Source organism: Leptonychotes weddellii, chromosome 11 (genome assembly GCF_054177405.1).
Source record: "Leptonychotes weddellii isolate Sample4059 chromosome 11, ASM5417740v2, whole genome shotgun sequence".
NCBI lineage: Eukaryota > Metazoa > Chordata > Mammalia > Carnivora > Phocidae > Leptonychotes > Leptonychotes weddellii.
In genome coordinates, this window is record NC_138379.1 from 9173653 (window position 1) to 9201057 (window position 27405).

At 54.8% G+C, this 27405-nt stretch overlaps 1 protein-coding gene across 3 annotated transcripts in view; it reads right to left on the reverse strand.

Annotated features, from left to right (window-relative positions):
• Window positions 1-3940: 3940 nt before the first annotated feature.
• CD6 (CD6 molecule) overlaps window positions 3941-27405 on the reverse strand; it is a 40559-nt gene continuing 17094 nt past the window's right edge. The window contains exons 2-13 of one of the 3 annotated variants that reach the window (XM_081798033.1): window positions 16948-17016; window positions 15756-16106; window positions 14696-15007; window positions 13683-13985; window positions 12307-12372; window positions 10035-10175; window positions 9599-9694; window positions 8212-8334; window positions 6439-6510; window positions 5957-6211; window positions 5552-5653; window positions 3941-5017 (exon numbers count right to left, since the gene is read on the reverse strand). In XM_081798033.1, the coding sequence (XP_081654159.1) occupies window positions 4953-5017; window positions 5552-5653; window positions 5957-6211; window positions 6439-6510; window positions 8212-8334; window positions 9599-9694; window positions 10035-10175; window positions 12307-12372; window positions 13683-13985; window positions 14696-15007; window positions 15756-16106; window positions 16948-17016 (1955 nt within the window). In that variant the 3' untranslated portion in view covers window positions 3941-4952. Of the gene's footprint in view, window positions 5018-5551; window positions 5657-5956; window positions 6212-6438; window positions 6511-8211; window positions 8335-9598; window positions 9695-10034; window positions 10176-12306; window positions 12373-13682; window positions 13986-14695; window positions 15008-15755; window positions 16107-16947; window positions 17017-27405 lie in introns of all 3 variants that reach the window. The other 2 variants (XM_031024811.2, XM_081798034.1) reach the window with 2 other exon arrangements.

A 27405-nucleotide genomic window follows, 5' to 3' on the forward strand; every position in this document is an offset into this window, starting at 1 on the left:
ATGGGCCCTGTTTTAATGTCACTGTCATATTATCACTGTGGCTGGAGGGTGCCGTGTTAGAAAGTCTCCTCCTGTTATGTGGTCACCCTCCACCTCCTGGGATCCTTCTCCACCCCCCCCTCCAGTCCTGGCCATCAATGCTCGGTGACCACCCCCAACTGGTCTCCCTCCAACCTACCTCCACCTCACAGCAGTGATCTTTCTAGAGCATCCGTCTCATCCAATCACTTCCCTGCCTTAGAAACTCCTCAGGATTCCCCAGTGCCTGGAGGACAATGACCAAACCTTGGCTGAGGTTATAGACCCTCTGAGATGTTCCCCAGTGTTTTTTTTTCCCCACGTGTGGACTCCCTGTACCTCCCCGCGCCCCCCAGGCTTTGGCCGACAAGCACCATGCTTGCCCATGTTGCCACTGGGAATGCCCTTCTCTCTCTTTCCTGTCCAGCGAACTCCTACTCATCCCTCAATGGCTGACTCATTTGTTCTCTCTGTTTTGTCCTACTCTCCCCAGCAAACTCTGTTAGAGACAGTGGCTTCTTCCGCTCTGTCCGCAGAGCCCTCTGGAGCACTGTGTCAGAGTCACAAAAAGTAGAGGTTGTGAGCTTGGCTAGCACGTGGGACAAAACTCAGACATGGTCAACGCTACTTTCGAAAATCCCTCAGGGGAATTCTCTGGCATGCCTTGAGAAGTGAGAGGAAGCAAGGAGCCTAGGAGTGTGGGTAGAATGCCTTTTTTTTTTTTTTAAATTTTGTTTAGCAAGCAGGGGCATGGGGCAGCAAGAGATATTCGTATTTGCTTGTGCTTGCATCAGAGGAACGATACTGTTTATCTGGGGAGGAGGAAGAGTGAGGGGAGAGGGCAGATGGGTGAGTAACAAGATTTTGATGCTCTGCATTCGTATGTTGTTTGGAGTTTTGAACCACGGGACTGTTTACTATTTAAAAGAAAGAAGAGGAAAGGAGGAGAAAAGGAAAGAGGAAGGAAGGAAGGAAAGGAGCGAGGGAGGGAGGGAAAGAAAAAGCAAGCTCCTTTGGGAAGGCTCTCGTATCTGAGCCTGTCCTGCACGCCTCCACCCGAGACACCTCTCCCTCCAGCGTTGGATCGCCAGATGAAGTGACGGGTTCATGCTCAGGCCCACTGTGTATGAAAAAGTTTAGCTGTTAGTGACTAAAGTGGCAAGATGCCCAGGCGGTGCATAGTTCTCAGGGTCTGAGAGAAGAGGGGGCCCCCCAGTTCCCACTTCCCTCCTCCCTCCGATGTTTGTTCACTGAGGGCTCCATTGTTTCTTTTCTTTCTCTTTTGCTGCTGAGCAGACGCACTGAAGTGTGTGGGGGTTAAATGTGCCCCCATGTGCAGCGCAGTGGTTTCACACGGGGCTTTGGAGTTAGGTAGAAAAGTTTGTCCCACCTGCCAAGCCTTCTGCGAGAGCTCTTATGAGCTTTTGTGAAATGCCCCTCAGCACCACCACTGTACGGCGGATCCCGCAGTTGCTGGTATCTGTGTGCGTTTCCCCAAGTGAAGGGCTCCAGGGCCAGCAGAGAGCATGGTTCCAGATAGGTGCCCAGACAGTGAGTCAGTCTCCATCCCTGAGCCCGGAATCCCCATACCCAGTAGGTGCCTGTGCTGTCGGTGGGCAGACAAGGCTGGCGTCTCCAGTCTCAGAGTTAGGCTGGGGCTCTGGCTGTGTCCAGCAGTGGAGCTCCAGTGGGCACAGGGACAGGAACAGGTTTCCACTGGAAGCGCCACGGCTAATGCTCAGACTCTGAAGCTAGACAGCACGTAAAAGCTACCGCTTTTTAGCTTGGCGACTTGGGCATTTTACTTAACCTCTCTGAGCCTCCATTTTCTTACTTACAAAAGAGAGCCGGTATGAGAACTGACTGTCCTCAGCCTCTTCTCTTATCAGGCTGGACCACCCTTTGCCCTGTGAGCTACCTGGTTTCTTGTGCTGTCTTTGCTCATGCCATCCCATCAACTTGGAATGCCCTTTCCTCTCTGCTCCTAGATAGCAAACTCCTACTCATCCTTTACAACCCAACTCAGGCATCCTTTACAACCCTACTCATCCTTTACAACCCAACTCATCCCCCCCCCCCACCACCAAAAGGTCTTTCCGGATGGCCTCTCTCCAGCTGGGTCAGGGGCTCTCCTGGGCTGTGCTCATTCCCTCACTGGCTTGCAGAGCCATAAAATTCCCGCAGTGCCTCTGTGCTCAGATGCAGTCCCTCCCTGCACATCGATGTTCCTGAAATCGATTCAGCTGCCACATCCATTTAACATCTTGGTGTTTGCTCTCCCAGATCCTGGAGGCTAATTCTGATGCCTGGTTAAGAGTGGAGGGTGAGCGCACCTGCTTATGTTTGGGACTTCCCTGCCAGGCTCCCGTTCCCTCCCTCCTTCAGATCAAAGCCCCATGTCCTTGATCTCTGCCTCTCCACCTCCAGCACCGAGTCTGGTTCCATTAGCAATGGCTGAGGGCCCTGGAGGCATAGAGATGGCCAGGAAAGGCCCTGTCTGTGCGCAGCCCCTGTCACCATCGGGGGGAGACTGGCCGTGGACAGCAGCGGTCAGAAAGCCCCTCCTGACTTGTGTGATCCTGGTGTCGCCAGGCTGCAAGGGGGCAAGGGAGACACGTGTCAGAGTTTCCCAATTTCTCTCAGACTGGTGTGTGTGTGGGTGGAGAGGGGGCCCGGGATGGGGAGGTGGTTCGAGTGAGAGCTGAGAGAGAGCCCAGAGGGTGTCACCATCTCCCTGTCTGAGCCCCCGGGGGCCGGGGAGGAGGGGGAGGGCTGAATTGCGACTCGGCTATTAACTCTGAGCGACCTTGGACAAGTCCTCTGCCCCCCACCCCCGGGGCTCAGCGTCCTCATCTGGCGAGTGAGAGTGGGGACAAGACGCTCCCCAAGCCTCCACCAGCACCAGTGTATGGCGACCCCAGGGATCGCTGGCTGTCCTCCCTTCTCCTCCCCTGTCTCCCTTGCACGAGCTCTGTCGCCTCTATGGAGAGGGAACACTTCCAGCTAAGCCTCCAACCCTTGCAGCCACTGTGTGGCGTGTGCTACCTTCGTGCCCGCCTCGCAGACGAGCCTCATGGCAAAGGCTCGGAGACGTCCAGGGGCTTGCCAATGGCCACACGGGGAGGAGACAGGATTTGAACCCAGGCTGTCGGACAAAAAAGGCTTGCACAAACCACCCCGGGCCTCTGTCCCGGCCCACCCCAGCCCTGGCTCCTCCCCTAGGAATCCCCCCCGCTGGCTGGGGAGGGCGCAGAGGGCCCGAAGGGGGCCGTCACCAGCAACCACATCCTGTGACGGTTGCCCTGGGGAGTGCTAGCTTGAGTCTCCCCCTCTGGGACAGGTGAACGGAAAACAGGCCCTACTCAGCCCCGCAGGGCAGGATCCACAGCCCAGCCTCCTCCAACACCTGCCTGCTCTGAGGAACCCCGCGCCCCAGCCCTCACCCAGAAGGCAGAGCTGTCCATTGGCCTTGGCAGCTGGGCGAAAATCCCAGCCTCTGAGCAGATGCGAGGACACAACCACAACCCCTCCCTACTGTATGTACACCTCACCTCCAGCCCTTCCCTCCTGGCCTGGAGCCAATTCTTCTCCAGGTGGCTCTGAGCATAAAAGCCCCCCGCGTTGCCCTTCCTCCGAAACTCTTGGGAGCCACTGAGCCAGGGCCTGAGTGGGGCCGAGAAGAGAGGGAAGCGGGCCGCTAAGCTCACAGGCATGTCTGGGTCCACCTTCTCCGGGAGGGCAGGCCCTGCCTTCCTGTTCCTGTGTCCCCAGCATTTTTCATGGTGCCGGGCCATGGGAGGTTTCCAGGTCCCCAACATTTCCACCTTGATGGATAGAGCTGCCCCCACCCAACACACACACACACACACACACAGAGGCTGGGCACTGTAAAAGCTCAAGGACTTGTCACTCTATGCCCCGATTTTATTCAGCAATTACTTTAATCTCAGGACACTCAGACCAGGACACCAGTAGCTGGCTCCGAGCCCTCTGGCCTCTCTCTGGAGGCCACCTGGACGTGTCTGTGGCTCAGGGTGACACGCCGCATATTCATGTGCTCCTCAGGGAAGCTCCCAGCAATCCAAGCAGACAGATGGGCATGCAGGGCTTAGTGCAGCCTCTGGGCCCCTCCCGGCAGACATCTCTGTGCACCCGTCTGCTCCCACGGGGCCTGGGGCCCAACTCTGAGTCTTTGGGGAAGCTGGGCTAGGGCCATCTTTGTAAGCCATAGGAAGCTCAGAATAAGGATCTTCTGTCCAGGAACAGTCCCTGCAGAACAGGGCTGTGCCCTGGTGGGCTCCAGGGTCTCTAGAGGCAGCGCTGGCCGAGGCCCCAGCCCCTCGGTCGTTGGGGAGGGGCAGTCGTCCTGCTTGCTGTCAGCTGGCTCTTCCTAGGAAGGCTGGACTCTGTGCCTGGGTGGTCGCCAACCTGGGTCGGTGGGTGTGTCACCCCCAGCCCCAGAATCCACCTGTCAAAGCCACAGCAGCTCAGCAGCCTCTACACGTGGGCAGCACTGGGATGGGGCCCCTTTCTGCTCTCTCAGTACCTCCGGGCCCTGAGCTGAGACTCAGGGAACCAAAGCACAGAAGGGGCCTTAGGCCGCATTCCGTTCAACCCCTCCTTGCAGCCTGCTGAAACGTGGCCCAGGCTGCTTGCCCATCCCTGAGCCCGAGAGCTCACTACCTCTCGGAGGCAGGGCCCTCCACCTTGGGGCTGTTTGGGGCTGAGGGAGGGCTGTGCCAGCAGGCTCTCTTTGAAGGATGGAGACTGAGCGGTGAGTGCAGGGCGAGGGCTTTCCCCTCCCCCCGCATCTCTCCAGGGAAGGCCTGTCAGCCGCCTGGGGGAGGATGTGGGAGGGCGGGGTGGGAGAGCAGTGGGCAGGGAGAGCAGGAGACCAGCAGAAGGGAGCCGCCTGGGGCCTCGCTGGGCCCAGCCTAGGCTGCTCCGATGTCATCGTAGTCCTCGCTGTCAAGGGAATCAGGCTGCCGGGTGGGGGACCCTGTGTGGCGGGAGGCTCGGGTCAGCGGGAGGCTGATCACCGCCCCTCCTGCCCCATGGGACACACCCCTCCCCTGTGAAGCTGTGTGGGGTGCAGTGACCAGATTCCCTTCACGTCGTCTTGTTCACCACCATCGCCCTTGCTAGAATGTCAGCCCAGAAGGCAGAGACTCATCTGTGCGGTTTAGGGCTGTAGTCTCCATGCTTGCACAGGAAATGATGGGCGACTTGACTGCTGGCACCCCCCTTGCTACCACAGTCTCCCCCAAGGGGACATCAGCTACCTCTGCTTGAATGCCTCCACTAATGGGGAGCTCACTCCTTCTCAAGGCATTCTTTGGAACTTTCTCTGTCCCATCCACATCCATTTTTCCCACCTCCTCATATTCTTGTTTGTTTTAAAAAAAATCCCTTTCCTTCTCTTCTTTTCCTCTTGGGCTAATGAATCCAATGGATCCAGAGTTCCCCCACTCAGCCACCCCCTGCTTCCTGTCCTTCCCCCCCCTTCCAGGACCACCTCCCCTGCCACTGGCACCTGGACACTCAAACTGCTCCGTCGAGGGGGGCTGGGGCGGCGGCTGGAAGTTCTGGTACCACTCCCCGGATGAGGTGCTAGAGCTGTCATCGGCCGAGGGCCCTGCTGGAAACACCCAGAGCCAATCACTCTCTGCCTGGAGACAGCCAGCTCGAGAGATGCCAGAGCTGGGAGGCCCTCATGACTCACGAGAGTCAAGTTCCTGGCTTGACCATGAATGGGGAAATGAAGGCCCAGAGAGGGGTGGAGACTTGTCCCAGGTCACACAGCAAGTGGCCACAGAGCTGGGGCTAGAATCCTCAACTCAGCTTGGCTCAGGGCTTCCGGCTTTATGCTTCCCCCAGCCAGGTCGGCTGTAGGATGGGAGTCTGGGGCACACACGGAATCCTCCTGGGCCCTGCTTACCTGAAAAAGTACCTTGGGAGCCAGCCAGCTCCAAGTTTGGGGGCTGCTCCAAGAGGGGGCTCCTCTCTGTAGAAAACACCTGAGGGGTCCACGGAGGTAGCTTGCTTCTGGGGCTATTGCAGTAATCTTCCCCAGAGGAGGTGCTGGACCCACTGTTGTTCCTGGGGTGGTTCTGAGAGCCCAGGGAGGGGGCGTCTGCCGTGTAATGCCCAGCGCTGACAGGTGGGATCTGGGAAGCATGTGTCTCTTCAAGTCCTGGCCCAGGAAAGGGGGTACAGTGAGGAAAGAAGCAGCAATACACCAAGAGGGCTTTAAATGAGTCTCAAGAAAGAACTAACTGCCAAGAGGAACTGTTCAAATCAGGAAGGACCTGTTGAGGGGGGTTGCTGCTCGCATTTCTCAGGGTGGGCTGAATTGCTAAGTCTGGAGTCAGGACTGATATCGTTATCACTGCCACCATGCGCCTCCCCAGCCTGACTCACCTTCCTCCAGGGGGGGCATCTGGAACCTGTTCTGCTGGACCTCCTCATCCGTGACGCGGTGCCGCTGAGAATCTATAAGCAGGGCGGTGGTGAGGAGGGGTGCAGGTCCACCTCCTCGTCCCGGGAGCCCGGAGGAAGGGCCACTGTGCCTTGGGACTTGGGAGGGTGCCCTGAGGCTGAACAGTGTGGGAGAACCACCCCAGGTGTACAGAGGGTCTTAGCATTTCCCATCAGATCCCAGGTGCTTGTCCTAGTCCAGCCAGACCCTGAGCCTCACTCTCTAACCAGTTCGGGATCAGGCTGCTTCTGGCCAGAAGCCCTAGTGCCTTGCACCTTGCTGCTCCCCAGCCACCCCTCCTTCTGTTTAAGGAAATGGGGCAAGTCCTGGGCTCTCTCCTTGGGCCCTGGAGGTTCTGGGGGATGGTTCCCCGTCTAGGAACCTTCTCAGAGAGGAAGCTGGAAGGTCTGGAATCCTTGCCTCGCAGGCTCTGGGGCACCTTCGCTTCGAAACTGGAGAGATGACGTGGATTTGTTGAGTCTTAAGGACTTGAGTGTCTGGGATCGTGGAGTCTGCTCTCTCGAACCTGGTACCACTGAATCTGAGTCACAAAATGTCTTAGGGTTTTGGACTCTCAGTCCTACCTCTTACAGGCCTGGGTGCAGAACCTCAGGTTCTAGGGATGCCGCATCCCGGTGGCTCCCAAAGGCTGGTGTGTGGCATGGCAGAAGTAGAATCACCCGTCTCCCACCCCAGAGGCCTTGGCTCAGCAGGTGGGGCACAGACGGCTAGCTGTCCCCCATATCCATTCTCCCCTCCTGGAGTAGGAGACCCTCTGGCCTTTATCTGGACACACAGCTGCTCAGGACAGAGGCTTCGTCTGCTGGCCTCTCTTGCAGCTGATGGGCTTAAGTTCTGGCTGGTGTGTGTGTGTGTGTGTGTGTGTGTGTGTGGCTGTGAGCGGGAGTGATGTGGGCGTCTCCGGCATCCTGCCTTTCAGGGTACCGCCTGCCCCACCTTCCCTTCCCCTCCTGCTGCCCAGCATGTGGGCATGGTAGTGAGCCAGGCTGGACCACGTGGACGAGGGCAACATCTTAGGGACTGCACAGCAATAAGAAAGCAGCGTCCTGGGCCCCTGCCAACTACTTAGGACACCGTCGTTTGGGGGCCTCGGTCACCCACAGTCAAACTCTCATCCTAACTTACGTGGTGGGTCCTGGGGGGAGCCGGGGAGTGTTGGACAAGCTCCTAAGGGAGTCCACAATAGGTGTGGGATTCTCTGGCCTAACCTCCAGTCTTGTGTGGGCCCTGCCTTAAGCACTGTCTTCCCCCCTCCTATCCCCAGCAGGCAGGGAGGGGAGCTGGAAAAGCCGGCTAAGAGGTTCAAGCTGGGCTCGCCATGAAGGGAGAGGAAGGGGTGAGGTGGATGGGCAGGATAGGACACAGAAGGGGTGTGAGCGTGTGAGAAGCCATCCGAGCATGTCTCTTGCCCGGACTTCCTTGTCTAACACACACACCTTTAGGTGAAGGTCGAGGGGCGGGTCTTAAGACCCCACACGGCCAGAGACAAAGGTGGGAAAGAAGGAGGCTGGAGACATGGAGTTGTCTCTAGGGTCACAAAGCACTTTGAAAGCTTCAGGGCAGGACCATTTCCAGTCAGTCCAGTGGGTGTGCAGGGGTGATCAGGTGGAACCCACTGAAGCTCCCCAGCCACCAGGGCCCTCTCCCTGGTTGGGTCAGGTGGGCCCCCGGGGAGCCCAGGCCCAGGCACTCACTGTAGAAGGTGGTCAGGGCCACGGGAGGCTGGGCGCTGAAGTCATAGTGCTCATAGTCTGAGTCCGAGCTGGAGTCCGAGTCCTTGGGGAGTGGGGCCTGGACCTGGATGGGCAGCTTGGGAACTGGGGAGAGAGCAGAGTTGGGGCGTCGCCAGGTGGTGGGCAGAAAGGGAGCAGAGAGTGTGGAGGGTGGGGGCCAGAGACAGAGGGTCAGGGAGAGGACCAGGTAGCCCGTCTTGTACAAGACCATCCAGCCCGGGTTTTCCAAGCTCCCCCCACCCATTTCAAACATGGGGACCTAATAACATTTGTTTATTTCACAAACACAGAGCAGTCACCGCATGCCCAGCGCTGTTCAGACATTTAAATAAACGATCTCATTGGGATTCTCGTAGCAACTCTGTGAGGTAGGTGCATCCGTGTCCCCATTTTACAGCCGAAGGAACTAAGGCACAGGGAGGTCCTCACCTTGCCCAGAGAAGCAGGCAGTGTGGCTCTTTTTTTTTTTTAAGATTTTATTTATTTGCGAGAGAGAGAATGAGAGACAGAGAGCATGAGAGGGAGGAGGGTCAGAGGGAGAGGCAGACTCCCTGCTGAGCAGGGAGCCTGATGTGGGACTCGATCCCGGGACTCCAGGATCATGACCTGAGCCGAAGGCAGTCGCCTAACCAACTGAGCCACCCAGGCGCCCCAGGCAGTGTGGCTCTTAACCCTTAGCCCGTAATAGTCAGTGAGCAAATGCCCGGAGCCTAACCTGTGGGCTAGGTTCTGTATTCATATTCCTCCCTTGAACACATGGATTCTGTGCACCGGGAATATTTATATTATTTGGCTGAGATTTGTATTGATTTTCCTGTCATTGAATGCTTTCAAATAAGGGTGATTTAATACAGTCCCAATGCAATGTGATTAAGCTTGAGTTCCTTTACAAGACTTTCAAGGAGTATAAACCCATATGTTGTAAAAGATGGATGACTGATTTCCATTTTTCTTTCATTCAGAAAATATTAAATAAAATTATGTTCCAGGAAAATCTTGATGGGGCTCTGCAGGAAGGCCGATGGAGCAGACCATTGGAAGAGGCCATATTATCCCAGAGCTACCAACCAAGTAGCAGGGCAGAACTGTCCTCTGAGAAATGCGCTGAGCCTGTCTTATTCCAGAACTCCAAAGCCTAGCCTAGAATGACTACCCTGGAAGGTCATCTGCCCATCAGGGCCCAGATTGAGACATGACATGCTCAAGGTCCCACAGGCCCCAGTGGGCTCGCTGAGGTCTCCTTTCCAGTGGGGGCACTGCTTTGACCTAAGCAGTACTGACCCTCCAGAAAGGATACCCTTCCTGTCCTCCTCAGCCCTCCCCACCCCCAGGGTGGGTGACATCCTACCTTCTTTGGGAATGGTGATGGGAACATCTTGATAGCTATTGATCCCTTCTTGGGTGGTGGTGAGTGGGTGCTGGTTGTTCACCGTCACAGGGAGGGCTGAGGGAGGGGAGGCAGAGATTCTACAAGTCATTTTTTACTCTCTCCCAGTCTACTTGGTCCTATTCTCATTGAAACACTTTCCTCCTCAAACGCACATGCGCGTACACATATAGTCTGGTCGGTCCTTCCATACATGGACCACTTCCGCTGGGCATGCTGGGAAAATCCTTCCCATCGGGAGGTGCCGCCCGGGGCCAGGGCTGGGTGGCCACTGCCGGATCACTGCCACTCCTGCTGGAGTCCCGCAAGGCCCACATCCCCCTGAGAGGGTCACACCTCAGGCCTGCTTCTTTCCCTCTCTGAGCCTTTCCTGTGGCTCCCAGAACTCTGTACCTACCGTATTTTCCTTTAACTTTCAAGAGGATGAAGGCTATGAAGATGAGTAAGCCAAGGAGGAGAATCCCCAGAATGATGCACAAGATGAGGAGCATTAGTTCCCGTGATTTCCAGTCCTCCGTTTTCATGGTCACAGAAGATTCTAGAAGCAAGAACCCCAAATCAAGGAGAAAGGAATGGACATAGACTTCTCCTGGCCCTTCTTGCCTCTCCAGCCTCTCTGCGCTCACCCTCTTCCCTTTTGGACCTATCCTCCTCCCCTCTTCTTTTTTTCGAATTTACCCATTTGCTTTTAGGTGCCTTGTATTTAGTAGGTGCTCAAGAAATCCATATTGAATGAATAACTGACTGAAGGAAACTTTCCCCTGGCCACCAGCCCACAGGGATCTCTCTCTCTGCTCAACAATTATTGAGTGCCCACTGCGTGCCCACTAAGCCCTAGGGATACAAATATGACATCAGGATCACAGGCCTTGAGGGCGCTGTCTCGTGGAGAGATCCATACGCTGGCTCGATCCAATATGGTGCCATGCTTGCTGGGATGGAGGTATGGGCAGGCATGAGGCCCTACAAGGGGCACCTAATTCTCTGGGGTGGAAGACCAAGGCTGGCTTCCCAGAGAAGGTGACTTGGAGCCACCTCTGGCAGCAAATGGGCCATCGGGAGAGCAAGATCTCCTTTCTGTGCCCTGGATGCATCCTTCCTACCAGACATGCATTCCCTGAGGGTAGGGGTGAGGGCCATGATTTTGGACCTCCCAGCCCTGCAGCCCTGGTATGGCTTACCGACTTCTCTCTCGGCCCCACCCCTGCTTAAAAGAACCCAAAACCTGGAGAGAGGCTGAAGTGGGGCAGGTGCTGGGAGCCCTCGTCCGAGGGGAGACGGGAACCTCCTCCTGCTCAGTGTATAAGGTCCGGGGTGCGTAGGCCACAGGGCTGGATGAAGGGTAGTGACAGCTTTACAGGGGGCGGAGGGATGTGACCATCCTGATCCCCTGGCTGCGGATAGTGTCTGCTCCCCACCCCCAGAGATCACCCCTTCCCTGTTCTCATTTTCTTCCTTCTCCTCCATCTGCAAAGGGGGTGACTTGGACCAGCCTGGGAATTGGGCTTAGCAGCAGGAAGTGGGTGCAAGAGCGAGGCTGGGCTGTGGGGGGTATGGGGAGACCAGTGAATTCGGGCCCAGAGGGACAGGGGCTGAGGGCCGGGTTGTTGGGCCAAGGGCTAGAGTGTGGTCCTGGGAGGTGGGGTCCCGGCCCTGACCTCAGAGAGAGAGAGAGCATGCGAGTGGGTGTCTAGGGTCTTGGCTGGAGCTCACCAGCATTTCATTCCCAGCCTTTCATTCCCTCTCCGTGCCCTCCGTGCCCTCATCCACGGCCAGGTTCTCTGTCAGGACTTGGTGCCCCTCCACTCCATCCCCAAGCCCCTACCCACCCTCCTCTGGTGGAAGCAGGGGACGGCCTAGAGGCCGTGAACCTGGGCCAGCCCCTGTGGCTATCCTGGGGTTGCCAAGGGGCTCCACGCCTGGACTCAATAATCACAAGAATAACTAACACTCAGACACTGCTCACTGTGGACTCTGCCCTGTTCCAAGGGCTTTGGAAAAATTAACTCACTGGAGACTCACAGCAGCGCTAGAGAAAGTTATCATGATTATCTCCCCCATTTTACAGCCAAGGAGTCTGAGGCTCAGAGAAGTTCAGACTCGCCCACCATTCACAGCTGGTGGGAGGCACAGCTGGGATCTGAGCCTCGGGAGTCTTCCTGGAGTCAGCCAAACGATCCATAGCTGGCAGGCAGACCAGCACGGCTAAGGAGACCTCCCCCCATGGGGACACCGGGAGGCTTACAGGGCCGGGAAAGAGTTTTGGTAGAGCTCTGGGACAGTGCCCAGGGTGTGAGAAACACACTGTCACCCTTGGTACATGTACCACCGGCCGGAGGCCTACCGGACCAGCGCGGGCTCTCTCTAGCTCTATCCTCCTGCCCGACAGGAGCTGACGGGAGAGTGGGCTCCTGTCCATGAACTACCAGGGTTCGGGGAGCTGGGGAGCTGACATGGCAGGGAGGGGAGGGGAGAGGAGCAAAAGCACCCCCAGAACAGAGCGGTGGGGCGGGGTGGGGGTGGAGCGAGAGGCAAGTGCATTGTCTGGAGGTGGGGGGTGGGGGATGACCCATCGGGCCCCTCCCAGGTGCACACACGCATTCACGCAGGTATACCCCTGCGCACGTGCACCCACCGCTATGAGAAACCGTGAACCAAGTGACGCTCACCTACAGTGACCGGCTGAACACTTGCAGGGACTTCAGGAGTGGACAGATTGAGCAGACTCCGGGAGCCTGTCAGAAAACACCGTACATGCCCTCAACACATTACTGAGCACCTACTGTGTGCCAGTCTTTGGGTTAGACACTGAAGCAGACAGACAAGTAACCTGTAGTGAGGGGCGTGGTCCCAAGGGAAGTGGGGGGCGGGGCATATGGTTAAGGAAACCTGCCTTTTCCACCCCCCACAATAAGGAAGATCTCATGGATCTTCTTTGGTTAGAATAAGAGGCTAATAAAAAGAAGTATCTCTTCTTTCTGTAAAAATCTGCTACAGACCACAGATCCCTTTCTCTGTTAAGTCTTGGGTTCACTCTGGGCGCCTGGGTGGCTCAGTCGTTAAGCGTCTGCCTTCGGCTCAGGTCATGACCCCAGGGTCCTGGGATCGAGCCCCACACTGGGCTCCCTGCTCAGCGGGAAGCCTGCTTCTCCCTCTCCTACTCCCCCTGCTTGTGCTCTCTCTCTTTCTCTCTCTCTGTCAAATAAATAAATAAAATCTTAAAAAAAAAAAGTCTTGGGTTCCCTCTTCACATTGACAGGTAAGGAAGGGATGGAGCTTACAAAGCCCCTTGGTTGGTATTACCTGATTTCCCAGCTACCCTGTGAAGTGGTTAGGATCAGCATCCACATATTCGTGGAACTGAAGCCTCCCAGTGGGTGAGCCCCAGAGCTGGAGTTCATTGCCAGGTGCCTGAACTCCATAGGGATATTAATACCATGTTTCTTTGGGTCTAATGCTCTGGCTTTTTCACATTTTAACTCCTCTGAAATTGGGGTGATGGCATCAATTGCTACAATTGATGACATGTTGTGAGCTTATTTTGGCAGCAGTTTTGTCCTTTATGGGACATAAAATAATAATAGAGTGACATCTCGATGCCACCTGAGATTTGGTGAAATATGGCAGAATCCAATTCATAGCATGGACATGAGGCTTAGCTGAAAAAAAGAGGTATCAGTTGCTCCCCAGTGCCTGCCACATGATCGGGGCTCCAGACCCTGTCTCCCAATATCATTTCGCTATGACCACCTATGATCACCAGCCCTGGGATGGCAGCTGGTTTCATCTCCTGAGCCAATTCCAGTCAACAGGGATCCCTGCTTAGCATATAATAAGGCCTTAATACATATGTGGGGGCTGAGTTGAGGCTCTGTGGGCAAGAATGCCCTGATTAATTAGCCCTGGCTTCCGGACATGGTAAGTGACTCTAATGTCAGCAATTGTCATCCCTGACCTAGTCCAAGTTCTTAGGCTTCGGATTCAGGTGGAATTCCTAGTGCAAATCTGGGGGAGAGGGTGAGGTAGGGGTGGGGAGGAGGGATACCTGAGCAGAGGACTTGGGCTGCGCTCGACTGGCTGCAGAGGTTGGAGTTGTTGAACCGCCAGGCACAGTCGGAGAGGGTGGGCTCCTCTCCCGTGCACGAGTAGTACATTCTGCCCGGCAGGGAGTGGGGCAGCCCGCCCGGTATTCTGACCATGGTCCCACAGCCCAAGGCCTGGCAGAGCACATGGGCCTCCGGCGCGTACCACTCACTGTTACACACTGTGCTCCAGACCCCACGGAAATGGACCTCCACCTGCCCCTCGCAGGGGTCACGGCCCCCAGTCAGGCGCCAGGACTGGTGCTCTGCAGGGGAGAGGTGGGGCGCGGGGGCAGAGTCAGATCAGGATCCTTTGGGCTGAAACCCCCACCAGACCAGACGCATGAATGGAAACACCCTACAGCCAATCGGTCTCCAGATCCTGTGTGCTTTCCCTCCTATGTCTGCATCCCCTTCTCATCTGCTTCATCTGCTCCGGCTGGCACTGCATGCCTGCTACTCAAAGTGTGGTCCGCGGACCTGCAGCATCAGCTTGGCATGGAATCTTGTTAGAAATGCAGAATCTCAAGCTCTGCCCAGACCTACTGAATCAGAATCTATCTTTATCGAGAACCGCCCCCGCCCCCCCCGGCCATTCCTGTGCACAATACAGAGAAGCCCTGGCTGGACCAGAACTTCATGGCCTCCTCCGGACTGCTGACAGCCTCCTCAGGGGCCTCCCTGCCTCTGTCTCTCCTTGCTGCTCTGAACCAGGTGACCAACTCACACTGGGGAAGAGTCTCCCCTCTAATGTGGTTTCCTCCAGGAGGTGGGCAGGCTTGTCCCTCCCCCTCTGGATTGCCCGCTACCACTAAACTCCTTTCCTAGGGCATTTATCACTCTCTCCCCCAGATGGCGCTTGCCTGGGTCTTACCTTCCCTGGTGGACTTGACCTCTCACCAGCCGGGGCCATCCCTCCCCGCACCCGGGCACGGTAAGGACTGGTGGCTGACCGGTTCCACCGTCGCCTGCTGACCTGAGCACACCACGCCGGCGTCCTCCTTGTGGCCGCAGTACCCGTCTCCTGGCAGCCCCGGGCAGTCCCACAGGTAGGTCTCGTCCCCTGAGCAGTTCACCTGGTCCCGGTGGATGGGTCCTTGGCCAGGGGCGAAGTGCAAGCCGGGCAGGGCCTGAACCGCCCAGCCGCAGTTCAGTTGCCGGCACACCACGTGCGAATCCTCCAGGTCCCACGTGTCGTCGCACACCGAACCCCACCGGCCTTGCTCTAGCATCTCCACGCGGCCTGCGCACCGACTGCTGCTGCCCACCAACCGCACGTTGCGGTTCTCTGGGGAAGGAGGGGAAAGCGTTGGTGGGTGCTCGAGGAAGGCAGGGCTGGGAGGGTGGTGAGGGCTCCGGATCCAATGAGAGGAGCTGGTAATTCGGTGGGCAGGATTGGGGAACCCTGTTAGGACTGGGGCCCTAGTGAGCAGATGTGGGGGACTCATCAGGACTAGGGACCTGCAGGCGGGGCGGGATACTTGGGGGGGGAGGGGCGGGCTATGGAGCTGGTGGGAGGGGCTAGTAACCTGATGGGCGGGCCAGGGGAAGCTTCAGGGCTGGGGGGTGAGGGGGAAGAGCTGCAGACTGGTGGGTGGGGCTAGAGGCCTGGTGGGCGGGGCCTGAAGAGCAGGTGGGGGTTGGAAAGTGACAATGCTAAGGGACACTGGGGAACCTGGCATATTTATGTACATGGGGGGTAGGGGCAGAGATAGAGGTCTTAAGCGAGAGAAGGCGCGGGACCCGTAAGTAAGGGCCGAGACCCAGTTAGGACTGGGGACCCAAGTGGTCAAACTGGAGGTCTAGTAGGGGGAGAGGTGTGGGGGCCCCATCAGAGGACGTGCTCAGAGCTGGAAATGAGGCAGTGCTGCACGTGGGAACCAGTTGTGTTTGTGATGGGGGTGGGGTGGAGGGCGGGGGGAAGTCTGAAGGGTAAGGCTTGGGTCCGGTGGCGAGGCCTGGGGACAGGAGTGAGGGGCAATGGCTGAAAGCCTGAGGTTAGGGCAGGCAGGGCGCAGGGGGTGGTCTGCTCGTACCTGCGCAGGTGACCTTGGCCGGCCTCCCGTTGGTGTCGCACGCGTGCTCCACCACTTTGCAGAGCTGCCACTCGGCACTTCTGCACAGGACGGCGGGCGCCAGGGCCAGCGTGGCGTTGGTGGCCTCACTGGTGTTCCGGGTGCCGGGCCCAGGCGTCAGCTCCGGGGACGGCAAGGTGAGCTGGGTGGCTTCCCAGGCCCCGCCGCAGCCCAGCGCGCCACACACGGCCTCGGAGGCCAGGCTGTCCCAGAGTGCCCCGCAGGCCGGCTCCCAGGACAGCCCGAGCCAGACCTCCACCGCCCCACTGCAGCGGCTGCTCCCGTTCACCAGACGGACCCCCAGCCGCTGTCCTGGAAGAGCCAGACGCCCACTGAGGCCTCCGCCCACCGGGGCGGCAGGTCTCAGGGATGGGGGTGGGGATGAGGGCTCAGGGGCTCCACCGGGTTATCTTGGACAATATCCCACTGGGCCCTGGGCCTCAGCCTTCCAATCTGCAAAATGGGGCTGGGCTGGTTCATCCCCAAGGCCCCTTTGAGGCCTGACTCTCCCTAGCATCCGGAGAAGGGGGCTGAGGGTGACTGTAGAGGTTAGGGTGCCTTCATTAGGTGTGGGGTGACAGAGAACCAGGGGTCCAGTCCCCACAAACCTCCCTCTCTTGCCTCTATCTCCAGGGTACCCTTGCATGAAAGAAGGGCAGAGTTCTGGGTTCGGGGGCCCTCCTTGGTACTGTGGGTACAGGGTTGGTGATGGGGTTGAAGCCAGGCTGCTTGGGATGGTGGTTCTCCCTTCCCCAGACACCCTCCTTGGGGAGCCACCTGCCCATTTTTGCCTGGGACTGCACCCCCAGGGTGCCACACAGCTTTGCACAGAGGAGCTGCTTAATAAATACCTGTTGAGTTAATCAAGGACCCAACAAATTCGTTCTCAACAAATCCCATTAAAATGCTCACTGAACATTTTGCCCACACGTACGTGACATTAGATCAGTGGCCTTTCGAAGATGGTAGTTCTAAGCTCTCAGAGTGGATGGAATGGTGGCCCTTCGGGCATTGAGCCAGGAAGAAGTGTTGTCTGAAGTTAGGGAGCCTCCCTGACACCCTAAAAGTCCGTTTTCCTTCCCCATCACCCGGGACACCGCCTACCTGGTGTCAGAAAGCAGGCTGTGGGCCCCCAGAGGGATTCTTTCCTCACCTGGCTCCAAGGGCAGGCTCTCTGCACTGCTGGTGTTGGGCTGGTCAGATGGAGTTAGAGCTGGGTGACCTGGAATCAACCAGCAGCAGCCGGTGGGTGAGCGAGCTCAGAGGTAGAGGCACAGAGGTGCCTTGAAGGTCAGGGACCACTTTCTGGAGCTGGGGCTACATGGGGACTTTGAAACACCACGGTCCTGGGCCTTGGGCAGAGTTGCCTCATTGAGGGTAGGGAAATTCTCAAGCTCTGTTGCTGCAACATCTTCTGCTGCGTCTTTGAATTGTACAAACACACTCAGAAATCAGAGTAGAGCAGGGAGGAACAACTGTGGGCTTTGGGGCCAGACCTACTAATGGCTCAGTGACTGTGGATGAGTTACCAGCCTCTCTTGGCCAGAGTCCCAGTTTATTGGCCACAGCACCTAGGGGTTGTGTTGTGCAAAGAGGAGTCAATGTCTGTACCATACTTGACATACAGAAAAAGCTCAAAAATGGGAGTTATTGTTAGGAAAAACATTTTTGTTTGGAAAATCTGTTTGAGAAATTCATACCGGGGGTGCCTGGGTGGCTCAGATGGTTAAGCGTCTGCCTTCAGTTTGGGTCATGATCCCAGGGTCCTGGGATCGAGCCCCGCATTGGGCTCTCTGCTCCGTGGGGAGCCTGCTTCTCCCTCACATTCTCCCTCTGTGCTTTCTCTCTCAAATAAATAAATAAAATCTTAAAAGAAACAAAAAAAAGAAATTCATACCAGACTTTAGGGCGATTGGTGCATCGTGGGGTGGGACCATCCAACTGTAAAGCTTTCAGATACTGAAAAACTCACATTTGCCGAGGGCCGGACATAGGTTAGCACTTATTATTCACATGCATTATTCCTTTTCCCTTCAACCACGCCGGGAGGTAGATATGAACATTCACTTTTTACAAACTCGGAAAGCGGGGCCCAAAGATAGAAATCCATCTCCTGTGCCAGGTGATGCCCCTTCATCCCTCCAGAGCCGCTGTCTGCTCGGCCCTGATGGGCTGATTTGTTGGGACTAAATCAGCAACTTCCTGGGGCCTTCAGCTTCTGCCTGGCTCAGCCAATAGGGAGCCACAGCAGACATAGGAGGGAGGGAGGAGAGTGGAGAGGTGGTGCTTATTCTCCTTTTCTGTGAGCTCCCCCACCTGAAGGTGATCCCTCCTCTCCTTGACTCTCTCCTCTGGTCTCACTGACCACTCCCTGCCCTTGCCTCCTTGGGCCCCCGGGGTGGCAACAGCTCCTCGGCTTCCAGGTCTTGCTTACCTTGCCCTTTGTAAATAAGCCCCTTCAAACGCTCCTGTTTTGATAGTGCCACCCATTTCCTGTTGGGTCCCTGACTGACCCATGGCCTGAGGCCACCCAGCTCAGCAAGAAGCAGGACCTGGATTTGAACTGTCTGCGCGGAATCAGCTCCTTGCCGGGCGGGAATATTCCTGCTGGCAGAAGCACAAAGGGAGGGCTGAGGCGGAGACCGTGGTGCTCCCAGAGGAGCTCCGCTGCACTCAGGGTCTCATACTTAGGCTGGGCCATTGCTGTCTGGAAGAAGGATGTGTGCTCGCTGACGGGCCAGCGTAGATAAGAGGCAGTGAGCGTCCTCCATCTCTTTTTTCGCTGTGGTGCCGGGATTTGAGGCCCTGATGCAACTGCAAGATGGAGGCGGATGCTGACCCCGCTAGAATTTTGTGTAAGAAGTGAACCCGTGGGCGCCTGGGTGGCTCAGTTGGTTAAGCAACTGCCTTCGGCTCAGGTCATGATCCTGGAGTCCTGGGATCGAGTCCCACATCGGGCTCCCTGCTCGGCGGGGAGTCTGCTTCTCCCTCTGATCCTCCCCCTCTCATGCTTTCTGTCTCCCATTCTCTCTCAGATAAATAAATAAAATCTTTAAAAAAAAAAAAAAAGAAGTGAACCCATATTCTTATTCAGATCCAGGTGCTCCCTCCCAAAATAAAACAAACAAAAAAACCCCCCACAAAACAAACAAAAAAACCCCAAAAAAGCCCCCAAACCAGAAAGTGAACCTTTATTGGGTTAAACCATGAAGATTTCAGCCTGCGCTTGTTACCGGAGCCCAGGCTGGCCTGGCCTGACTGCTAGGAGCTACAGACTCACACGCTGCTGCATAGGCTCAGCCTCCCCTGAGCAGATACTGGGGACTCACACCCAGATGTGCACGCGCGCACGCGCATGCCCCCCCTCATGCCTGCAGACACTGCTCTCCTACAAGCATCCATCTGGGCCACTCCATCACTCAGACAGAAAGTCATCAGGCCTAGAATTGCCTGTCCTCCCCAACTCCCTGGTTGGCTGCCCAGCCTGACCCCCTGGCGGGGACTGAGAATTCAGAGCACAGACTCCATGGCTAATGTAATATTCAGAACGAGAATTCAGAGGCCCACAAAGTAGGGTGGCAGAATCCTGGTTCCCACAGCAACGGCCCCAGTATCCCAGGGTAGTTTTCAGTGCGTGGGCTGGGGCACGGGGGAGACTGGGGTGCTGGCCTCAGTGTGTGTGTGTGTTTGTGGTGGGCGTGTGAGTGTGTGAGTGTCTTTGTGTGTATGCGTGTGCGCAGCCATGTGTGTGTATGTGGAGGGCTCTCTGGGTCTGGGAAACCACTTTCTCATGTGTGAAAGAACACACGCTTTCTGCTAGACCAGAAAACCCTGGAGAGCAGGGCCCAAGGCTGAACCAGCCCTGTGTCCCCCAGGGTGCCCACCTCAGTGGTTGTTGATTGACTGACTGATGGAAGAGGGAGCAGGAACGGCCGGCTACAAGCCCCGCTCTCACCAACGCAGTTTGTTCACACTCAAGGGTTTGTTTTCTGGCTCACAGGCGTTTTCGTGTCCCCTTTCCCAAGAAGGGATCCTGGCTATTGTTCTCTGTGACCTGTGCCTATCGGAACAAAAGCAGAATGTACCTCCCCGCCTCCTTCCATCCAGGCCTCTGTTCACCGAGGGCCCAAGTAGGATGGGTGCTTCCCCAGCAGTGTTACTGCTTCACAATTTTCTTTGATTTTCTTTATTGATTCACATTTTGCTGCAGTAAAATTATTTGAAAAGGAACCTTTACCTTTTCCTGGGGATTTGCTTTACAGCATTAAGATATGAGAATATCTTAGAACCAATTGCAGGGGCGCCTGGATGGCTCAGTCGGTTAAGTGTCGAACGCTTGATTTCAGCTCAGGTCATGATCTCAGGGTCGTGAGATCGAGCCCCATGCCGGGCTCCGCGCTCAGCCCAGAGTCTACTTGAGATTCTCTCTCCTCCCTCTGCCCCTCCCCACCAAATAAATAAAATCTTTTTTAAAAAAAGTGTTCATTGCCATTTCTTGGATAATTAAGCACTGGAAACAGAGTGAGTGCTCATTCATTGGGGAAAATGAATGAATTATGGTCCATTTACAGCATGTCATCTTATGCAGCCTTTATAAAGCGTGAACTGGACTCACACCAATTGGAAGGATTTCCATGCTATGTTGAGGAACGGAGCAAGATACAGGGAAGAAAATGTAATATGTTACAACTTTTGTAAAGCATTGGCCAAAAACCCCAACCGAGCCACCAGGCGCCCCTAAATATTTTTCTTACCACGCGGCTCAGTGTTATTCAATACTAAGTTCATCTACTAAGTTCAGTTATCCTGTGTGCCCCAGAAAATCATCTTGAGTTGTGCCCCCCATTCTGCAAAGGATAAGAGATGGAGGGGAGGGTGTCCGAGTGGGAGAAGAAAAAGCTTTCCTCCAGCCCAGGGAGACAGCAGCTTTTCAGGCTAGCCCCAAGCAGAACGGGACAGGACCTCAGACAGGGTAGCCTAGACAAGATGCCAAGGGGACATGAAACGAAGGTGACTGAGGACAGGAAAAATGAAGTCACCGTGCCTGGAGCCTGAGAAAATGGGACACTCGTCCTCTTGTGTCCCCCAGGCCCGTGGGATTCCTGGAAGCTTCGAGAGCTGGGGGACATGGCAAAGGAGGAGGTATCGACACTGAAGGAGAGGCCGAGGCCCCCGCTGGCTGGCCCGGTGTCAGAGTAAGCCTGGCGGGGAAGCTGTCAGGTCCCGTCAGAGGCTCAGCAGAACACCGTCCTGGGCACCCATACGCCCTACCCAGCACAGCCCTCCAGGCCTGAGAGAAGCACCTGCTGCCCCCGGCTCCAACAGACGTGCTCAGGATGCATAGGCACGTAGTAAATGCTTGCCGAGTGGCTGATGGGGGAGAGATGCTGCTGGGGTGCGGTTGGGGGGCAAGGCAGGTGGACAGGGCGGACTTCCAGCCATGTGGAGGGAGGACCCCACAGAGAGAACCAGCGTGCACACTGTTTTCTTTTTAACATCCGTGTGAAGTGTCGCGAGCCCATACGTCAATAGCCTTAAGGACAGCAACAGCAACAAACAAAGTCCGTCTGATCCAATATTTTCACTTCTGGGAACCTATCCTACAGAAATAACCTGGACTACCCCATAGAGATTAGAGTCCACGTGTCAGAACTGGAACATTCTAGATTCCTTTCTCCAGCTGGGCCCCTTTTGAACTGTGGGACTCAGGCAGATCATTTAACTTCTCCTAGCCTCAGGCACTTGTCGGCAAACTGGGAACAATAGGAACCCTGTTGCAGCTCATCATGAGCATAAAATGAGAGGACTCTTCTTGCAGCCAGAACTTAGAGTCGCTGCATGGTAGATGGTCTTCCCTATGTCATTTCTTACAGTAAAAACATGAAACGCCCCCCAAGCTGCAGACAACGGAATTGTCTAAAAGCAAGTGGGGGATTGGTTAGGAAGATCCACATTAAAAATGTTTGCAAAAAATATTCACAAAGAGGAGTGCCTGGGTGGCTCAATCAGTTAAGCGTCTGCCTTAGGCTCAGGTCATGATCCCAGTGACCTGGGATGGAGCCCCGCATCCGGCTCCCTGCTCGGCGGGAAGCCTGCTTCTCCCTCTCCCACTCCCCCTACTTGTGTTCCCTCTCTCCTGTCTCTCTCTCTGTCAGATAAATAAATAAAATCTTTAAAAAATATATTCACAGAGTTTTTAATGATGTGGGGAAAGCTATAAATATGGTTGTGCTCTCCCCTCCAGCCCCCGCCCCCGTGCAGTCTGGTTTCAAGCTTCTGAAGGTCTCCCAGGACCCAGAAGGAGCCCAAGTTCGGTCCCCCATTCTGTCCTCTCCTCGAACCCTGGGACCTTTTTCCTCTGTGGCCCTGGCCACATACAATTACAGTGCTTTCGGTGATGAGCTCTTGACTCCCATCAGTCCCGCTGGATTCTCAGGGTCATAGGGACAGGGACTGTTTCTATTTTGTTCACTCCCATATCCCTGGAACCTGGCACAGTGCCTTGCCCAGAAGAGATGCTAAAAGGATATAAATAAATGAAATTCGATCTCTACTACAGAAAAAAAAAAGCATAGGAAAAATATAAACACTAGCAAGAAATATACCCATACAGTGAATTTTGTTGTTTTCTCTCTCCTTTTGTTGCTCTAAATTTTTTTTTTTTAAGATTTTATTTATTTATTTGACAGAGAGAGAGATAGCGAGAGCAGGAACACAAGCAGGGGGAGCGGGAGAGGGAGAAGCAGGCTTCCCGCTGAGCAGGGAGCCCGATGCGGGGCTCGATCCCAGGACCCTGGGATCATGACCTGAGCCGAAGGCAGACGCTTAACAACTGCTGTTGCTCTAAATTTTTAACATCTCCTACAACAAAATAAAAATCAAAGGTCTCCAAGGAAACAAACAAGCCTTTTTTTCCTGGGGGAACACGTGGCTAGCTCGCAGTATTAACAATGAGTTTTAAGCCAACTGTCCACGCATTCTGTTCTCCCGAGCCTGTGGAGAGGGCCTGGCACGATGTGGCCATGTCAGCCAGAGAGCCATCCTTGCTCCTGGGGGTGAAATGAAGAGCCCGTGTGCTCAGTGGGCCAAGGTGTTTCCTCTCCTGTAAATGTCAACATCCCTGGGGGCAGAGTGGAGGGGTCACTGGGCTGAGTGTTAAGGAAGCGGGTCCCGGCTGACTTCTACCATTAGCTTTCTGTGTGATCCTGGTTGGGTCTTTTATACTCCCCGGACCTGTTTTCTCACTTGCAAGACAACAGGTTGATAGCTTTCTGGTCTCTTCTAATCCTTCCATCCTTCTGTTATAATTAGATAAAATATATAATGAAAGACAACATCTATTGAACACTCACTGCATGCCCCGTAGAAGATAACATTGTGCTTTATCCACTGTAGTAGCTATTTGAATCCTCACAAGTACCCAGTGAGGTGGGTACTCTTAGCATCCTTGTGTCGTCGCAGAGAAAACTGCAACATAGAGAGGTTAAGTAAGTCACCCAGGGTCACCCATCTGGTCAGTATTAGAGGCAAGATGAGAACATGGGCAGTCTGGCTCTAGAAGCCACTCTTTTAAAACACTACATTGTACAACTTCCAACATCCTATCAAGACAGATGGGAAATCTGTCCCCTACTCTCAGTCTATCGTTTCAGGGCTAGGTTCGTCATATGCAAAGAGTTTTATGTATAAATGCAGCAGAGGAGTAGAAATCTGGACATGTTAGAGATCATTTTGTCCGAAATGGAGAATTGTGTAGTGCTGTGCTGTCCAATGTGGTTAAAATTTTCATTTTATTCAGTTCGATTTACTTAAATTTAATTTTAAAAACTGATATTCAATCCAGTCATGGGAAAAATTCAAAGAAATGTTCGAGCAACATAGACCTGCAAATCTACCTTTTCCTTAGTAAATTTTATGAAATCTAAATACAGATTAAGTCCTGCTGATGAAACTTCAATGTCTGGATTGAGGTGGGCTTTAAGCGCCAAGCACAAACCGTATTTCAAAGACTTGGTAAGAAAAAAAAGCAACACAAAGAATGGAAAATAGTACATTGTTAACTTTCTATACTGACAGCATGTTGAAATGATATTTTGGACATCTGGGTTAAATAAAATATATCATTATGTTAACTTCATCTGTTTGTTTTTGCTTTTTAAAATGTGGCTCCTGGAAAATTTAAAATGACAAGTGTGGCTCTCATCATATTTGTATCAGACAACATGGTGTGGGGGAGAACATGGGCCTCGCACCCACAGGCTTGGACAGGAGTCCCAGCCCTGCCCTCATTAACCATCAAGGAGTCATTTAGACACGTAAGCCTTATTCTCCCTTCCGTAAGCTGGAGTTCATAATGCTTCTCTCAGAAGGCTTTTTGTGAGCGAGTGTTTTGTAAACTGTTGAGACCACGCAGACGTGATTATTATTACTGCCCAGGCCTATGATCTCATTGAATTGATGCAAAATCTGAGGTCCCGGGGCAAGGAAGTGTACCCCGAAGCCCACAGCGAGTCAGACTCCCAGGACAGTGGTCTTTTTCTAATACTTGAGATGGATTGATTCAGATTAATTCCCACAGCAAGCCCACAAAATGGGGAAACTGAGGCACAAGGCCATTTAGTAATTTGCCCGAGATGACACAGTTAGAAAAAGGCGGAGCTGGGATTTGAACACAGGCTATCCAGCTCCAGAGACCACACTCTTAACCGCTCTACTCCACAGGTTGGAATCCAGCGTCCTGGTTTTTGCTTCAGTGACCGTGCCGAGGGTGGGGGGCTGGGAGTTCTGACAAGCCGGTGGGGGGGCGGGCGGTCTTCTAAACTCCTTCCAACTCTGCACTGCTCAGCAAGCCCAGAACGTAGCAACAATAGCTCAACCCCCAGTGGCGATACAGCCCAGCACTCAAGCCCCAGGGACTAATTTCCAAAAGGGGTCCTGACGCCAAGGATGAGCTGCAATGAGGAGACCATTCTTCCTCGAGCAGGGGCCCCTGGGATGACATTTGTCCCCCTGCCCTCACATGGCCGCGAGCTGCCCTGCCCCTTCCACACCAGCTCTCCAACACAGGCTGGCTCCGGCACCCTTGGAAGCCCCTGCTTCAACTCTGAGGAGAAAGAGAACCAACCACCAACAGAACCAGGGGCGTTTGGGGGAGGCGCCCTCACAGGGAGGGGACTGGGACTGTGTGAATGTTTTTCTTTTAAGAACTTTCCTTGAAGTTGTTAATGGGGAGCGATCCATAGAACTGGAAAGAAAGGGGCGCCTGGGTGGCTCAGTCGTTAAGCGTCTGCCTTCGGCTCAGGTCATGATCCCAGGGTCCTGGGATCGAGCCCCGCATCGGGCTCCCTGCTCTGCGGGAAGCCTGCTTCTCCCTCTCCCACTCCCCCTGCTTGTGTTCCCTCTCTTGCTGTGTCTCTCTCTGTCAAATAAATAAATAAATAAAATCTTAAAAAAAAAAAAAAGAACTGGAAAGAAAAACGGAACAATCTATAATTCCATTAAAATTGGAAAGAAGCATGGTGCTGGCTCACACGAGTTAACTTTGAACTTGATTGGGAGCAGCTAATGGTGTTCCGTCTTTGAAGGGACTGGAGGGGTCATGACACCCAGTTGGTCTGAGTTTACTTTGACACAGAGACTGAGGCTGGCCCGGGGGCTTGGTTGGACAGCATGGCCCTCGCTCACAGAGGTCACCGGTGTCGGGCGCCTGTGGGGAATAGACCAGGCGGCACCTGCTGGGATTCTCCGAGCCCAGGAAGGTTGGGGTGACCTCTCTCCCCTTGGAAACTAAAAGCAAGTCAGTGACTTGGTGTTTTGGCCTTAGTTTCTTTGACAGTTTTTGTTTGTTTTTGCTCTCTCCTCTTCTACCTCGGAAAAGCTTGGGGACACAAAGGAAACTCAATGTGCATGCTACGAACTGGATGTTTGTCCCCCCACCCCAAACCATATATTGAAGCCCTACTCCCCAGTGTGATGGAATTGGGGGGCGGAGCACGGTTAAACGTCAGAGAAATCTAGCCTTTTTACCTTTCTTGAGTCACCCTGACACACGACAGAGGATGTTTGCACGCACAGCATCCTCCCTACACGCCCAGGTGGAATTCACCTCCTCCACCCCCAAATCCACGGGGAGTCAAGGACAACAACTCATAACCTCCACTGAAAGAGAAGCGCCACCATAAGAATAATGCAACATAACCAGCTCTGGGGTCTGTTAGATTTCTGGAACTCCCCCATTCTCCCCTCTCTTGCTCAAGAAAGCGAGGGGGTGTGAGTGACATTATGCTGGGAGCTGAGAAATGAGTCTGTGGCTGGCCTGCGTTCAATTCCATTAACACCCGCTGACCGTTCACCACGCGCGTGACTGGGGCAGGTGCCGGGGAGGTGCGTGAGGCCGGAAGATCCTGGGAGTGGGAGGGTCCATGGCCTTTCCCACGCACCAGTGCATCTCTCCGGAAATCCTTTTTTCATAATTCAGAATGCAGACTTGGGAGACAGACAGAATAGTGGCCCGAGCCCTCTCTGCTGATCGCTGGCTGTGTGACCTTGGGAAGGTCCCTGAGCCCTGCCAGACTTGATTTGAAGCTGGCACCGTATATGATGCAGGGGCTGCAGCGTGTTGCCCTGAGCGCTGCATGAAGGACGGAGGTGAGATGCCTAGGACGTGGTATACTGCTGCTGTCATTATTACCCCGCAGCCCGAGGCTTTGGCCTACTCTCTCTTGTCCAGTCCAGACTGCACAGGGGAGGGCATCTGGCCGTCGATTACACATTCCGTCCCAGGCATAACGATGACTCTGAGGGCCCTTCAGCCTTCTCCTCTGCAAAAGGACTATTCCAGTTCCCCAAAGACTGCATTCTTTCCTCCTTCCTCTCCATCTTTCTTATGAACCTTAGCAGAGCTGCCCCACACTCACTTCTTGCTGCCACCTTCCCTGGCTCTGCAAGCATGGCATCCGGTGGTCCTGGAGATGAGAGGTGGCCTGCGGTTGCCATGGTAACAGGAGTTCCTCCAAAAGCAAAGACTCCTGTGGTCCTGACCTAAGGCTTGCTCAGGCTCCCGTGCCAGACTATATACCTTCTTTGCAGGTGCCAGACGGTAAGACGAGACGCCACCGAGCATAGAGGATCATGAGTAGCTCAATATAAATCCCAAGAGATAACAGGAAGGATGGGGTTCCAAGAGAGCCCAGCAGGCCAGCGACACGGGCCTTTCACGGGCCCCACCTGCTTCATCCCCTGTAGAACTCAGACCACTGAGTGCAGGAGGTGGATGTCGGGTCCCTCCTCTAGAACTCTGATTCAGCTGGTCTTGGGTAGGGTGCTTGAATCAAACTTGCCTGGGTTCGAAACCCAGCTTCCTCCACGCTCAGGGGATGTTGGGCAAATCTCATTATATGCCAGACTTGCTTCCCCCACCTCACAGGTGTAAAACCCTCCCAGGACTGAAGTCCCATCCCAAGAAAGACCCAACAGCTGGCCCACATAAGTATCCAAGATCTTGCTGAGTCAACGAGTACAAAAGTGTATATGCGCCAGACGTGTGTGTGCACACACATGTAGTCGGTGGATAAAGCAGATTATCAAATAAAATCTTAAAAAAAAAAAAAAA